The sequence below is a fragment of the Rana temporaria genome, chromosome 2 (assembly GCF_905171775.1).
Source record: "Rana temporaria chromosome 2, aRanTem1.1, whole genome shotgun sequence".
In the NCBI taxonomy this organism is placed as follows: domain Eukaryota; kingdom Metazoa; phylum Chordata; class Amphibia; order Anura; family Ranidae; genus Rana; species Rana temporaria.
Genome location: NC_053490.1, coordinates 362,280,484 through 362,295,752, shown reverse-complemented (window position 1 = coordinate 362,295,752; position 15,269 = coordinate 362,280,484). Strand labels below are relative to the sequence as shown.

The window sequence follows — 15,269 nt, the reverse complement described above, 5'->3', positions numbered from 1 at the left end:
AAAATCAATCATATAATGTACCTGTAGTTTCTAGTTTCGTTTTTGCATGTTTCCTGCTTCTGTGCTGTACAGAGCCACAGAGCCAATACAGGGCAGTGATGGTTTGGAAAATCAATCTGATTGGTGCTGTGGGGTTTTAGACACACAGTAATCACACCTCCTTGATTAGTGACCACAGAGAGAAAGCTCCCAGTACTGTGGTTATCAGGAAACAGACAACCAGGAAGTGTGGAGATCAGAGAAGAATTACAGCAACTTGAGAGCAAAAACGAACAATGAGGACATGAAAACAGCACTGCATTAAGGTAAAGGAAGCTATTAAGATAAAAAAAAATTCCTTTACAAACCCTTTAATCCTAAGTTTGAGTGACATTTTGGCTGCCAGGCTTGTGAGAGAGGCCTGTCTAGGTGCGCTATACCCACTCCGGTCGGAGTGGCGAAGTAAAGTGTCGTTGGGAGCAGGACTGTTTCCCGTGTTCAGTTATACCTGGATCTACTGTCTCCTATTTGCTATCCCTTCACCTCTCTACTGTTTAACCGTTTTTACCCGGCTGGGTAATAAAAGCACAGAAAAGACACCTATTGTGTGGACATTCCATTTACTACAACTCTCATCAAGTACCCTAGATGGCGGATATACAGAGGCAACGTGCCACCCAAAATAAACCAGAAGCTCCTTCGGGGGTAGTGCTCCATATACATATACACTGTTTAGAAAGATCTTACTGCAGACAGTTCCTGGTGTGCTGTTTCTAATATACTTCAGGCAGGCAGGTGATTCAGTTAGCTGCAGTGTATTTAGTATATATATATTGTAACAGTAGGAGCTACTGTCACGGTAAAATAGACGGTTTGCTGGAAACAGGGTGTAACGGTCACCACCGTTTACGACCTTCCATCACCCCACGACAGCTTATCGACACTCCAACCAACAGGACCCGATCCATCCCATTTCCCAGAATAAGACGAGACACAGCTCTGTGCTTTCTGGTTTCAAAATGAAGACAACTTTAATGGCTAGTTTCAGTCTTATATACAGTAAAACAGGTTACAGTAATCACAGGAACAAAACCCCACCCCACCCATACATCACACGATGAGCTTCAATCACATTCTTTTAGATAATTACATAGAGGAGTTAATTATCCCCCAGACGTTACGTCTCCGACAATAAGTGATTCACCTGCACCTGAGAAGTCACATTCCTTCATTAACAGAATTCAAACAAAACACCATCACACAATAATTTCTTCTTAATCCACATCTTTAGACAGACGGTCCGTCTCCGACAGAATGGTATTCACACCTAATCATCAATAGGCTTTAAGCAGTGTTATCACACAATGAAAGGCCTTCCAAGAGCCAGCCTCATTTAACATGTCAACAGTCTACACAGAGAGATGAGTCATAGAATAAACCAACACTTTGCAATCTCCTGCAATATGAGCTATCAGTAATGTCCCCTGTCCTGTAATTTAGGATATCATTTCTCAGTCACCCTATGGCCCTATCGGACATAAGGTGACCGTAGACATAAGAGTTATTAATGACGCTGGCACAGGAGTACCCCTCATCCTTACAAAGTCTCTGTTTGTCCCGGGTCATTCCGTTACATCTCTCCCCTTTCAGTGGGAGACTGACACAGGAGGGAACCCCCGAACGGGTTGACTCTGAAGTTAGTCAGTAGTTCCAGTCCTCTAATGCTGGTATCCATACAGTACCCCAAATAAATTGCTCCAAACAGAGCATTACTCACCCCGCCAACCTCTGTCTCTCTCAGAGAACATGCCTGCCGCTGGGGAGAGGCCTGGACTGGCCCTTCTCCCTGGAGTCCTTTCCGCCGCTGGAGAGAAGACAGGGTGACTGGGCTCAGTCCATCATGTTGTTGGGGATCTGGGCCAACTGGCCCCTATCCCTGGGGTATACCAGTGGAGACTGAAGTCCCATCCACTGGTGGTAGAAAATCCCCTGATGCTTGCAAAGCAAAGCCAACATCCTCCTGTCTCGGTGACGCACCATTTTCTGGGGTTGTGTCAGTGAAGACTGACATCCCATCCACTGCCCCAGGAACTCCCTCTTCCGTTAAGTGAGAGCAGAGGCTTGTGGCACTCTTCTATGTTGCCAGCTCTTCCGCTGGGTCGCTTTGAGGGGAGACCACAGTCCCATCCCCCGATGTCAGCTCAAGCTGCAGTTGTATGCAGCAGCCAGTAGCATCCTTCCCTGCTGCCAGTGATTCAGCTGGGAGTAAAAGCTTTACCACCACAGCTTGTTGCTGGAGAAAGGGGCCAACTGCCCCGGCTCCCTGGAACTCCCCTTCCACGGTGACTGGCATCTATACCTCTCCCCTCTCTTCAGTTGGTGCTGTTGTGACTTCTGCTGCTGCAGCATCTCTTTGCTGTAGCCAAGTGGCATCCACAGCCGCTATAACCCGGTCTATGATCTCCGGTGGAGGATTAGGTCCATACTGTGCCAGTCCACGTTTAACAGCCTGGTCAAAAAATTCTTCCTCGGGTGTCCTGTCTGTTATGCTGGGCCTTTCTGTTACGCTGGGCCTTTCAGCTCTATCCATTTGGACAAGCTCTGCAATAATGTCCCTTCTCTTACGATTGCAGGCCGATCTGCCCCGGCTCTCCAGTAAGTCCTTGAGGGAAGAGAGCTTCAGCTGTTTATACAGCGTCTCCATTGTCCTGTGTCCTTGTAGCCGTCCTTCTGCCGATGGAAACATCCCACCGCTGCCACCACTTGTAACAGTCACCACCGTTTACGACCTTCCATCAACTACAACAGCTTATCTGACACTCCAACCAACAGGACCCGATCCATCCCATTTCCCAGAATAAGACAAGACACAGCTCTGTGCTTTCTGGTTTCAAAATGAATGACAACTTTAATGGCTAGTTTCAGTCTTATATACAGTACAACAGGTTACAGTAATCACAGGAACAAAACCACACCCCATCCATACATCACACGATGAGCTTCAATCACATTCTTTCAGATAATTACACAGAGGAGTTAATTATCCCCCAGACGTTACGTCTCCGACAATAAGTGATTCACCTGCACCTGAGAAGTCACATACCTTCATTAACAGAATTCAAACAAAACACCATCACACAATGATTTCTTCTTAATCCACATCTTAAGACAGACGGTCCGTCTCTGACAGAAAGGTATTCACACCTAATCATCAATAGGCTTTAAGCAGTGTTATCACACAATGAAAGGCCTTCCATTTGCGAGGTGCAAGACTACAGAGCGTAGATGTGGACTGGACAAGACTGCTTTCGCAGCTTTCTCCAGGTTTTGGCATTCCGGAATGGGGCTCTGTAGTTTGGAGATTCCACAGTGTCTTGGGAGGGACGGGATCTCCAACCCTGTATCCAGACTTTGTTGATTACCAGCAGGGTGTGTGCTCAGGTGAGTACAGCCCTTATATTGAATGTGTGGGAAGACCTAATGGCTCCCAGTTGGAGACAGCTCTACACTAAGAGACAGGAGGTCTCCAGAAGTCAGAGAGGCTGTAGGAGACAGCCAGAATGTTGGTGACTGCAAGAGGCAGAGCTGTGGATGCTAAAGGGAAGTTGTCTACTTTGAGGAGTGCGCTGGTCTGAGTGACCAGGATAAAGTGTAGCAATACTGCTACAGATACTGCTACAGAGAGCCAGGTGAGCTAGCATTTTCTGTTCTGTGTATTTGATGGAGAAGAATCCCCTGCGTGGGAAACCTTTGTTTGGACTTTTATTTTGCCTTTTTTTAATAAAAATGGGCTACCATGTCCTTAAATATAGTTCCCGACTGGCTTGAATCACTGGCTAGCTGCAGTGCATTTAATATATATGCATTCTAGTCTAGCCAAGCCTATATCTGACTGTAGGCAATTCCTGGTGTACGTGTTCAAATACACGTTCAGGCAGGCGACTCAGTGAGCTGCAGTGCATTTAATATATATATATATATATATATATATATATATATATATATATATATACACACACATACAGTCTCCTACATATAAATCCACTGCATTCTAGTTTAGCCAAGCCTATACCTGACTGTATTCCATTACTGGTGTACATGTTTAAAGATACTTTCAGGCAGGCAGGTGATTCAGTGATCAGTGCATAAAATATGTATACAGTCTCCTACATATAAATATCCACTGCATTCTAGTCCAGCCAAGCCTATACCTAACTGCAGGGCATTCCTGGTGCACTATTTCTAGTAAACTTCAGGCGGTGTTTTGCTAATCCAATTGTACAGTATGTCTGTAGGCCATTCCTGGTGTACTGTTTCTAGTAAACTTTAGTATGTAGTATAACTTGTACAGTATGTCTGGAAGGCCACCAAGGAGAGGCAGATGCTCACAGGCCGCTAAAAGAGGGCAAACAGGCTCTGTGTCTACTGCCAACAGTGCTGGTCATGGACACTGTGCATCCTCCGCACGTGGCCGTGGGGCACACTTAGTCTTTTTTTCGGCAGCTGGCCATGTTGAGCCACAACATGCAGAAGAATTGGTAGAGTGGATGACAAATCAGTCCTCATCCTCCTCATCCTCTGTCACCCAGGCTCAGAGTACTTTGGCTGCCATTGCAGCTGCCAAAGCGGCCTCTTCCATCGGCTCAATGTCATCAGTCACTCCTTCCCTAGCCCCACCATCATGCCCTGAGGAGTCCCCCAAACTGTTCGACCACAGTGTCGGGTACATGCCGCAGAAGGATGCACAGCGTTTTTGAAGGCTCCGATGATGGTACCCAGGTTGAGGATGAAGGCAGTAACGTGAGCCCAGAGAGAGGGGGTGCCCAAGAAACTGGTAGTCATGTTCCCCCAGCAACAGTATACTGCCAGGTTTGCTCCAGTGATGAGAAGGGAGGGGATAAAGAGGTAACTGACTCTATGTGGGTGCCTGATGGAAGAGAGGAGGAGGAGGCACATCTCCAATGAGGCAGGATGCCCTCCAGGGGCCAACTTAAGGGCAATTACCACTTACAAATTGCCTCCTGTTGAAGCTTCTATGTCCTCTGCTTCTTCTTTGGGATCCTGGAAATCCCCACAGGCTGCATGCTCCTTTCCAGTTTATCCCTTGCTGGATAAACTGATGTATGATGACTGGGTTCACCCAGATAAACAGTTTTCTCCACCTAAGCAGTTTTCCCTCCTTTATCCTTTGGAGGAAGGTTTCACTAAGAAATGGGGGGGTACCTGGTATAAATGCAGCTATTTCTAGTGCAAACAAAAGCCTGTCCTGTCCTATAGACCAGTGTTTCCCAACTCCAGTCCTCAAGGCACACCAACAGGTCATGTTTTCAGGCTTTCCATTATTTTGCACAGGTGATTTGATCAGTTTCACTGCCTTAGTAATTACCACAGCCGTTTCATCTGAGGGAAATCCTGAAAACATGACCTGTTGGTGTGCCTTGAGGACTGGAGTTGGGAAACACTGCTATAGACAATGCTAAGGGATTTAAGGATCCAACTGATAATAAGATGGAATCTTTATCACGTGGACTCTATACGTCCCATCCGGTGCATCTGGCTTGAGCTCTAAGCAGGTGAAACGCACGCCGCCACGGAGGTGGAGGAGCCTGTGCTATCCTATGATTCTGCAGCCCCAGTGCCGGGATGGGCACCTTTTAAAAACCACTTAAAGACCTCAGGTGTTTTTCAGATTTGGTGTTTGCAAGACTAAAACAGTTTTTTCTGCTAGAAAATTACTTAAAACCCCCAAACATTATATATTTTTTTTTTCTAACACCCTAGAGAATAAAATGGCGGTCATCGCAATACTTTTTGTCACACCGTATTTGCGCAGCAGTCTTACAAGCGCACTTTTTTTGGAAAAAAATCACTTTTTTGAATTAAAAAATAAGACAACAATAAATTTGGCCCAATTTTTTTATATATTGTGAAAGATAATGTTACGCCGAGTAAAATGATACCCAACATGTCACGCTTTAAAATTGCGCCCGCTCGTGGCATGGCGTCAAACTTTTACCCTTAAAAATCTAGATAGGCGACGTTTAAAAAATTCTATAAGTTGCATTTTTTGAGCTACAGAGTAGCTCTAGGGCTATAATTATTGCTCTCGCTCTAACGATCGCGGCGATACCTCACTTGTGTGATTTGAACACCGTTTTCATATGCGGGCGCTACTCGCGTATGCGTTCGCTTCTGCGCGCGAGCTCGTCAGGACGGGGCGCTTTAAAACATTTTTTTTTTTGTTTTCTTATTTAATTTTATTGATTTTATTATTTTTTACACTAAAATATAAAAAAAAAAAAATGATCACTTTTATTCCTATTACAAGGAATGTAAACATCCCTTGTAATAGAAAAAAGCATGACAGGTCCTCTTAAATATGAGATCTGGGGTCAAAAAGACCTCAGATCTCATATTTAGGCTTAAATGCAAAAAAAAAAAAAAAAAAGGAAAATGTGTCATTTAAAAAAATGACAGAAAAAAAATTGTCTATTTAAGAGGCTGGGCGGGACTGACGTTTTGACGTCACTTCCGCCCAGCAGAGCTATGAGGACGGGTGGGGGCCATCTTCCCCTCACTCAAGTCCTCACTCTCCAGGCGGCAGCATCGGATCTCCTCCGCCGCTACCGACGGCTCCGGTAAGCGGCGGAGGGCGCGGAAAAGCGGCGGGAGGGGGGGGGGGGGCCCTCTCCCGCCACCGATAACGGCGATCTCGCGGCGAATCCGCCGCGGAGACCGCTGTTATCGTTTACACGGCCGCCCGCTGAAAACATGGATATCTCAGTTGTGGCAGCAGCTGCTGCCGTTACTGAGATATCCATGTTTAAAAAGAGGACGTATATATACAGTGGGGGGTCTGGAAGTGGTTAATGTAAGCGGCTATTTGGCCTTTTGTTATCTTTTTATTCTTTTAAAAGAAATGGTTTGCACTATGGAAGCTTTGGTTTTGTGTTTCATGTCCCATCTCTGAAACGGAGGACAAGAGGTACTACATTCATTTCCTGTCTATGGCAAGTTGTGCAGGCACGATCCTGTAAAAGAGTACGTGTATGTGATCTTTTTTTTCGTTAAAAAGATCCATAGAGTCTGGTAAGCACAATCCCCTTCTGTGCACTTTGGGTGTCGTATCTACAGTGTTTTGGTGAAGGAATAAGATTGCTCTTTCTAGATAACAAGTCTACTGCAGCAAGAATCCTGTTGGTGGTAGCTGTTTTTTGGAATTTAAACACCTGTGTTTTTTGTTTTTTTTTCACAATTATTGGGACTTTATTTGATCATTGACTTTATCAGTAAGTGATAATTGGACATTTATTTGATACATTTTTTCATTTACACACATTTGTTTCACAGGAGTTGATCATTTGTAGTTTTTTTTATATATTTATATCCATTTTATAATTTATTGTGCTTTTTCAGTTTTCACAATATTATTACAGCGCCCCCTATCACTTATCACTTCATAGATAGAAGATTTATTCTTCGTCACCAGGGGAGCAGCGTAGCAATTTAAGGGATTCACATATAGTAATCACTTTTTTTTTGGCGCGGAATATGGCTGGAATATGGAATATGGAATATGGAATATGGCTGGTGCTGTAGTACAATCTACAGTTGCAGCGATTGGTATATGTCAGTTCCTCAAGAAACAAATGCAGCAGATAGTTAACCTTCTCCCTACAGAGGAGATTAAGGTTCATGAGGACCTTCCTAAGGCCCTGTGTTTTGCGATTGATGCGATTATGAACTTTCTTCAGCTTGAATCTTATGCTGGTACAGCAGGTCCCTTTGGTTGAAACATTGGGAAGCCAAGGTTTCTTGCAAAAGATACTTGGCAGCGTTTCCCTTTGGGGAGGACGCCTGTTTGGGGATGACTTGGATAAATACATCCAAAAGATTACCGGAAGCAAGTCTACTCTGTTGCCAGTTAAAAAGAAGAGTAAATGTCCTTCATTTAAGTGTTCTTTTACCCCAGCCCCTGGAACCTCATTCTCCAGGCAGTGGTGACGGCTCCCCAGTCTAGCACTAGGGGAAAGGCCAAGAGCCAAGCCCAAGGGCAGAAAAGAACTTCCAAGCAGAACTCCAAAACGTCCCTATGAAGGGATGCCCCCGCTCGGCCGAGTGGGGGGAAGGCTGCTGCAATTTGCAAACGCCTGGCGGGAAGAAGTTCAGGACAGGTGGGTCATCGCCACTGTGTCCTCAGGCTACAAGCTGGAATTTAGAGAACTTCCACCACCCCGGTTTCTGAGTCCCAAGAGGTCATCATAGAGTTGGCCCCAGAGGATCAGGGATCAGGGCTTTACTCCAACCAAACGGGGATGTCAGACCTATCCTAGATCTGAAAAGCCTGAATCAGTTTCTGAACATCCGCTCCTTTCGTATGGAGTCTGTCCGTTCCGTTTTCTCCACCCTTCAGGGAGGAGAATTCCTGGCATCAATAAACATCAGAGATGCATAGAGATGTGCCAATATTCCCCACTCACCAAAGGTTTCTAAGGTTTGCGGTGGATCAGCGGCACTTTCAGTTTGTGGCCCTTCCTTTCGTTGAGTGTTCATGAAAGTACTTGCCCTGGCAAGGCTGAGGCATAGCAGTAACAGCCTATCTGGACGATCTGTTGATCATAGATCAGTCCGCTGCACGCTTGGTACACAATGTGCACAGCACAGTGGAGTATTTGGAGTACCTAGGCTGGGTCCTCAATCTGGAGAAATCCTCCTTACAGCCTCAAAGAAGGCTGGAGTATTTGGGCATGATTATAGACACATCCCAAAGCAAGGTATTACTTCCCGAGCCAAAGGCAAAAGCCATAGGAGACTTGTTCCGAGTGATTAAGGCAAAAAGAAGGCCTTCCCATCCATCTATGCATTAAGTTATTGGGAAAGATGGTAGCCTCATTTGAGGCTGTCCCTTATGCCCAGTTTCACTCAAGGCCGTTACAGGGCAGAATTTTGTCCGCTTGGAACAAAGATGTTCAGGCCCTGGACCTTCCTACGATTTTATCTCCAAAGGTTCGCCAGAGCCACAATTGGTGGTTGCTCCCCCAAAATCTGTCAAAAGGAAAATCCTTTACTCTGGTTACCTGGAAATTGGTAATCAGACACCAGCCTTCTAGGCTGGGGGGCAGTTCTAGAAGGAGGCATCTGCCCAGGGGATATGGTCCAGAGCCGAAAAGCTCCTACCCATCAACATTCTGGAGATTCTGGCAATTCATCTTGCCCTCAGAGTCTGGTCTTACAGATGCCCTGAACATTTTGTGGGATCGATATTCTCTGATTTATGCATTCCCTCCAGTTCCACTTCTCCAACGATTCCTTCAGAGAGTCAAGAGGGAATGAAAGACAGTGATTTTGGTCGCCCCGGCTTGGCCCAGAAAGCCCTGGTACACATAAATCGTAAGGATGGCAGAAGGAAGACCTTGGGTTCTTCCACTACGCTCGGACCTACCATCACAGGGTCCAATATTCCATTCTGCCTTACAAAGTTTAAATTTGATGGTTTGGCAATTGAGACCCACATTCTGAGAAAACGTGGGCTCTCAGGCCCAGTCCTATCCACTCTGGTCAATGCTAGGAAGCCGGCCTCCAGGCTCATCTACTACAGAATCTGAAAGGCATGTTTCCTGGTGTGAACCCAGAAGGTGGCATCCTAGGAAGTATTCCATTAATAGGATGCTTGTCTTTCTTCAGTTGGGCTTAAATATGAAGTTGGCCTTGAGCACTATCAAGGGCCAAATCTCATCCTTGTCAGTACTCTTTCAAAAACCGCTTGCCTCTCATTCCCTAGTCCGGGCCTTTGTTCAAGGAGCACTACACCTGAATCTGCCGGTTAAGTCCCCTGTGTGCCCATGGGATTTGAATTTGGTATTGTCTGTTTTACAGAAATTACCCTTTGAACCATTACACCATGCTTCTCTAAGTCTTTTGACAAAGAAACTGTTTTTTTCTCATAGCCATATCCTCAGCAAGGAGGGTATCGAAATTGGGGGCTCTTTCGTGTAAAGAACCGTATATTATTATTCATGATGACAGGGTGGTACTGTGTCCTCACCTGACTTTTTTTACCTAAGGTGCTTTCAGGATTTCATCTGAATCAAGATATAGTCCTACCGTCTTTTTTTGCAGATCCGCAGTCTGCGAAAGAAGAGAGTCTACACTTTCTAGATGTTGTAAGAGCTGTAAAAGTTTTATCTGCAGGCTACGGCTCAGGTACGAAATACTGATTGTCTGTTTATTCTGCCACAAGGCCCAAGGAAGGGCCAGGCAAGTCATTATTCAGGCCTATGGTTTAGAAAAGAATATTCCTCCTTTTCAGGTGAAAGCGCACTCGACTAGAGTAGTTGGTGCTTCTTGGGCAGTGCATTACCATGCCTCCATGGCTCAGATCTGTAAGGCTGCTACTTAGTCTTCGGTCCATACATTTACTAAATTCTACCAGGTAGATGTGAGATAGATCCTGTGGCCCAAAAGCGGTCTTATTCTGATCTGTGTCTCCCTCCCCTCAATTTTAGCATTGCTATGGGACATCCCATTAAGTAATTAAGGCTCCAGGTCCTGTGATGTATGAGCAAGAAAATTGTATTTTTTAATATAGCTTACCTGTAAAATCCTTTTCTTGGGAATACATCACAGGACATAGAGCTCCCGCCCCTCTTCGGAGTTAAACGTGGGACACTTATTGCTTTGCTACAAAACTGAGGTACTCTCCATTTGGGAGGGGTTATATAGGGGAGGAACTCAATTTTAATTGGGTTTACCAGTGTCCAATCACCTGCATTCACACAGTGCCCGAGTGCCGCTGAGCTCTGTTCCCTGCAACGTTACGACGCACGGGGGCGGAGATCGGCGCCAAATTCAAAAAAGTAAAAACACAGTACACATACAGTATACTGTATAAAATAATTACAATAAATACAATTTTTTTTTCTGCCTGGAAACTGGAGATTGTCCATTGCAACCAAAAAGTGTCCCTTTATGTCAGAAGTGGTTTTAGACCAGCTAGAAAACAGCGATAATAAATTAGAATCACTTGCAGAATTGAGCGATAGTGATTTGTGGGGAAATTCGTTATCAAACACTGAAAGTAATGACAGCGACAATTCTGCAACTGAGCAAATTTCAGTGTTTTTGATTTGATTACATTATTGAATAATTTTTATTATTATTATATTATTATTTGTTATTATTTAGAGTTATTTATTATATTATAATTTATGATTTTGTGTTTCAAACTTTATCATACCTGGAATGTCTACTAGACTCTTGTTTGGACATATTTAAGTGTTGTTATTCCTAAGAATTGCAGGCCTAAAATATAAAACGTCAAATTTCCATGCAAAACAATTGTGTCGCTTTCAGCATCAAAAATCGGACCTAATTATACCGCCAGGGAGGTTAAATGACTTTTATTCCTTTAGAAATGTCATTTTGTGCAGGGACTGTTCTAAACACCGGAAACGCGCCACTTTACAGGCATACTATAGACCCCCTCCCCCCCAGGTACAATATTTATTTAAAGGAATATTTCACTTTTATTTTTTCACTTTAAGTATTATTAAAATCACTGCTCCTGAAAAAACTGCAGTTTTTAAAACTTTTTGTTGCATTAATAAATGTCCACTGGGGCAGGACCCGGGTCCCCAAACACTTTTTAGGACAATAACTTGCATATTAGCCTTTAAAATTTGCACTTCTGATTTTTGACATTCGAGTCCCATAGAATTTAACGGTGTTCGAAAGTTCGCGCAAATTTTCAGTCCGTTCGCATGTTCTCCCGGGGTGTTCAGCTCATCCCTAATGGTGAGCTGAAATATCACTAGGACTGGTGAGCTTTTACTGTGGGGATACAACCATGCAATCATCTAGCAACCTCATTGCTGTCTGCAGGCTCTACAGAGACTTGTCTCACTTACACCAATAGTACATCTGGGCCCCAACACTAGCCTTAAGAGTGAGGACTTAGGACTGTCCCTGCTAAACAGAGACCTTCATCTATTGCCTATGTTCTCAGGGGACATTGCACCATAGCCTTTCCATTCTCCTAAAGTGCACTCTAGAATAGTTATAGTAATATTGCAGTTAATGCTTATATTCCCTGTTTATTGCTGACTTCATGGGTTAAGCACAGTTTAGTGGTACAGACCTCAATTCTAACTTACCTTGGTATAGTGATTACACTGTCTAGCTGATTGTGTCTGTACCTACCTTCTGTGTTATCGTATATGCTCAAACTACACAAGATTGGCTGAACAGAATTACAAAGGGCCCTGGGCAGGACTGAAACCCCAGTCAGAGCACCTAGGGGAACAGATGGAGTCACCTTATCTACCTCTTACCCTCAGCTGTGGGTATTGGTGCGTATATCCTTGAGGCCTATGTAAGTATCCTCTTGTGTGTGGGAACATAAACCCTGGTGGCAAGCAACATCAGAGAGAATGCCCACCTAGGCAGAACTGGAGAGAGAACATCAGGCTCATGAACTAGCATACTATTGGGGAGCTGTCCCTTCTCTGTGGTGCTTCCTAGAAGAGTGTAAAAGGGATCATGGTTGAAATGTGTGATTGTTTTGTACTGAAAAGTCTACTGTAAGATGAATATAGTTGTCAATGATGTTCTGCACCAAATAATTTGACAGTTTGTCAGTGTATTATCTGGAGGAAAATAATGGCAGTAAAGTGCTGAAACTGTATCTAAGAGTTTATATATATATATTTTTTTAAACAGGTCTCTGGTCAGGGTGTTGTGAGCGGGCATATGGCTGGCAGGAACATATCCAAGATGGTGGATCTACAGTATAAAGACAGGTATGTGTGGTCACTATCCAAGAAGAAGCAGGGCAGGACCTGGAACATCTTTGTCAATGACTGACAGTTCGTAAAAACAGGCACTTTTTCCCTCTGTTCGTAAATGTCCATGGTTGCGGGAATGTGCCAGTAAAAATAGCCAAAATCGCTTCGGCTTGAAACTGCGCATGAAGATTGGAGGCAGGGGGTGATGGTGGCTGCGGTGGCACCGCAGGGGGAGATTGGAGGCAGGGGGAGATTGGAGGCAGGGGGTCATTGGAGGCAGGGGGTGTTGGTGTCACCGCAGAGAAGGATAGTGGCACTGCAGAGGGTGGGGGATGGAGACAGGGGTTGTTGGTGACACCGCAGAGGGGGATGGAGGCAGGGGGTAATTGGAGGCAGGGGGCCTTGGGGAGATTGGAGGCAGGGGGAGATTGGAGGCAGGGGTGCCAGTGGCAGGGGGTCATTGGAGGCAGGAGGTGTTGGTGGCACCGCAGAGAGGGATAGTGGCACCGCAGAGGGTGTGGGATGGAGACAGGGGTTGTTGGTGGCTCCGCAGAGGGGGATGGAGGCAGGGTGTGATTGGAGGCAGGGGGCCTAGGGGAGATTGGAGGCAGAGGGAGATTGGAGGCAGGGGGAGATTGTAGCACCGCAGAGGGGGGTGAAGGCAGGGGGTGATGTGACTAAATAATTTGCCCTTATTATATTGAAAATAACAAAAATATGTTTTTTTTACCTTAAATCACATTGCTATTTGCCTAGCGTACTTGTTTGTAGCCTAAATACTGAAATTTGCACCTAAAAATGTAATTTAGTAACTTTTGTGAAATGCCAGTAAAAACATGGTGGCGCCAGTAAATTTCGGGTGTCGTGCCAGTAAATTTCAATCTGGTAGGCTGGCAAACACTGGCCCCTACAATCTGACAGACAAAGCAATCCATCCCTATTCTTTTCAAAAGAGTTTCTGCTTGACATACACTTTAGGTACCAGTTCAGGGGCTGTAATTGTCATTGGTCCTCAAATTAACCTTCTACTTCCACTCTGGTTTCAGTACCTTGTTCTTAACCAAGCATCCCCTAAGCTTTCCCATAGTTTTCTTTCTTTATCCGTCACACATGAGCTCAACAGCAGCAAAGCCTTTTGCGTTGGAAAAGGAGACACTACAGAACTAGACATGTCCTTCCTGGGGCAGCTGGACAGAATCTGGAAGAAAATTCCATAGAGTTAAATTTTAAATGCAAAAACACAATTTTGCGTAAGTAAACTTAGCTTATGAGTCTTACCTTGGGCAGTATAGTAAACAACATATGGACCAAGTCTGTAGGAGCTGGGTGGAACATATCATCTTGTACTTTTCCCTGGTGATATAAGAGATGTAAGTTGTATTAAGTAATTGGAATGCACCTAATAACCTAAAACACTTTATCAAGACACTGGGAGTTATATATGTAGCGCCCCCTTACTTTCAGTATGGGCACTACGCTAAAGTTAGTGGGGAATGGGAGAGTTATTTTGCTCCCATTCATAATTTGTTAAATTTTGGGCTGCTGTCATTCCTGAACTGTCCTGTGGGCCAGTCTGCGCTCCAGGGGTGCCGATCTCACCCCTGAGCGACAGTTGGCGCTAGAGGGGTTCTGGCAGAGCCACTTTTCCCCAGAAGCCAATTAGAGGAGTTTTCCCTCGCGGGGCATGCTGGGGGAGATTATATCTGTGGCAAACGCCATTTTCTTTGGTTCTTCGCGGGTTCTGGGTTCCAGGTGCGGCACCCACCTTTAGGGTGTGCGCATCCAACGGACCCCGGCACTAAGGCCTACCAGGCCAGGGTCACATGCTACACGGAGCTCCACACTGCTGTTAAGGGGCCCCAGTGATTTACTGGGTCCCCGCTTACTGAGAAAATCCCAGGCTGTGTGCCGTTCGGTGGGGGATAGGCTTGAGGAGAAACCGGAGGCAGGTTGTCCAAGAGGGCTTCAGCGAACCATCGGGGATCTGGTGACCGGGATACTGACAGGTGCTATTCGACTGTCACCCGGTGACCCTAACTTAATCTACTGGGAGGATTGGCTCAATCCAAATTTAGGTCATCCAAAAGTACTACGCCTGTGGCAGAGGCCCTAGAGCCAGGTCTGTGGCAGAGGCCTGTTCCTCCCAGCAACCTAAAGTGACACTTCGGCTGCCAGGCTCGTGGCAGGAGCCTGTCCAGGGCACTTCTCCCACTCTGGCTAGAGTGGCGACAAACTGTTTCTACTACTACTGTACTACTGAGAGCAGGATTGCTCTTTCTCATATCCAGGCCTGATACTGCGAAGTTCTCTCTCTTGCTTCATCAACCTTTTCTCCCTATTTGATGTTGATGTTGGTCATGTTGGGCCGAGAATAAAGCATTCAGAAAACCTTTATTTGATGACTGGACATTCGCTTACTCATCAACTTCACCCCTAGACAAAAAGGTGAAAGGTAGCTTAATGCGCCGATCCCAAAACAACCAGCGGCTCCTGCGGGGGTAACGCTAC

General features: G+C 45.3%; 1 protein-coding gene across 3 annotated transcripts in view; it reads right to left on the bottom strand.

Annotated features, from left to right (window-relative positions):
- Positions 1-15,269, bottom strand: part of EPS8L3 (EPS8 like 3) — a 195,628-nt gene that overhangs the window by 56,859 nt on the left and 123,500 nt on the right. For all 3 annotated transcript variants that reach the window (XM_040337634.1, XM_040337633.1, XM_040337632.1), the window contains exons 12-13: positions 14,040-14,114; positions 13,811-13,959 (exon numbers count right to left, since the gene is read on the bottom strand). In XM_040337634.1, coding sequence (XP_040193568.1) covers positions 13,811-13,959; positions 14,040-14,114 — 224 coding nt within the window. The remainder of the gene's footprint in view (positions 1-13,810; positions 13,960-14,039; positions 14,115-15,269) is intronic.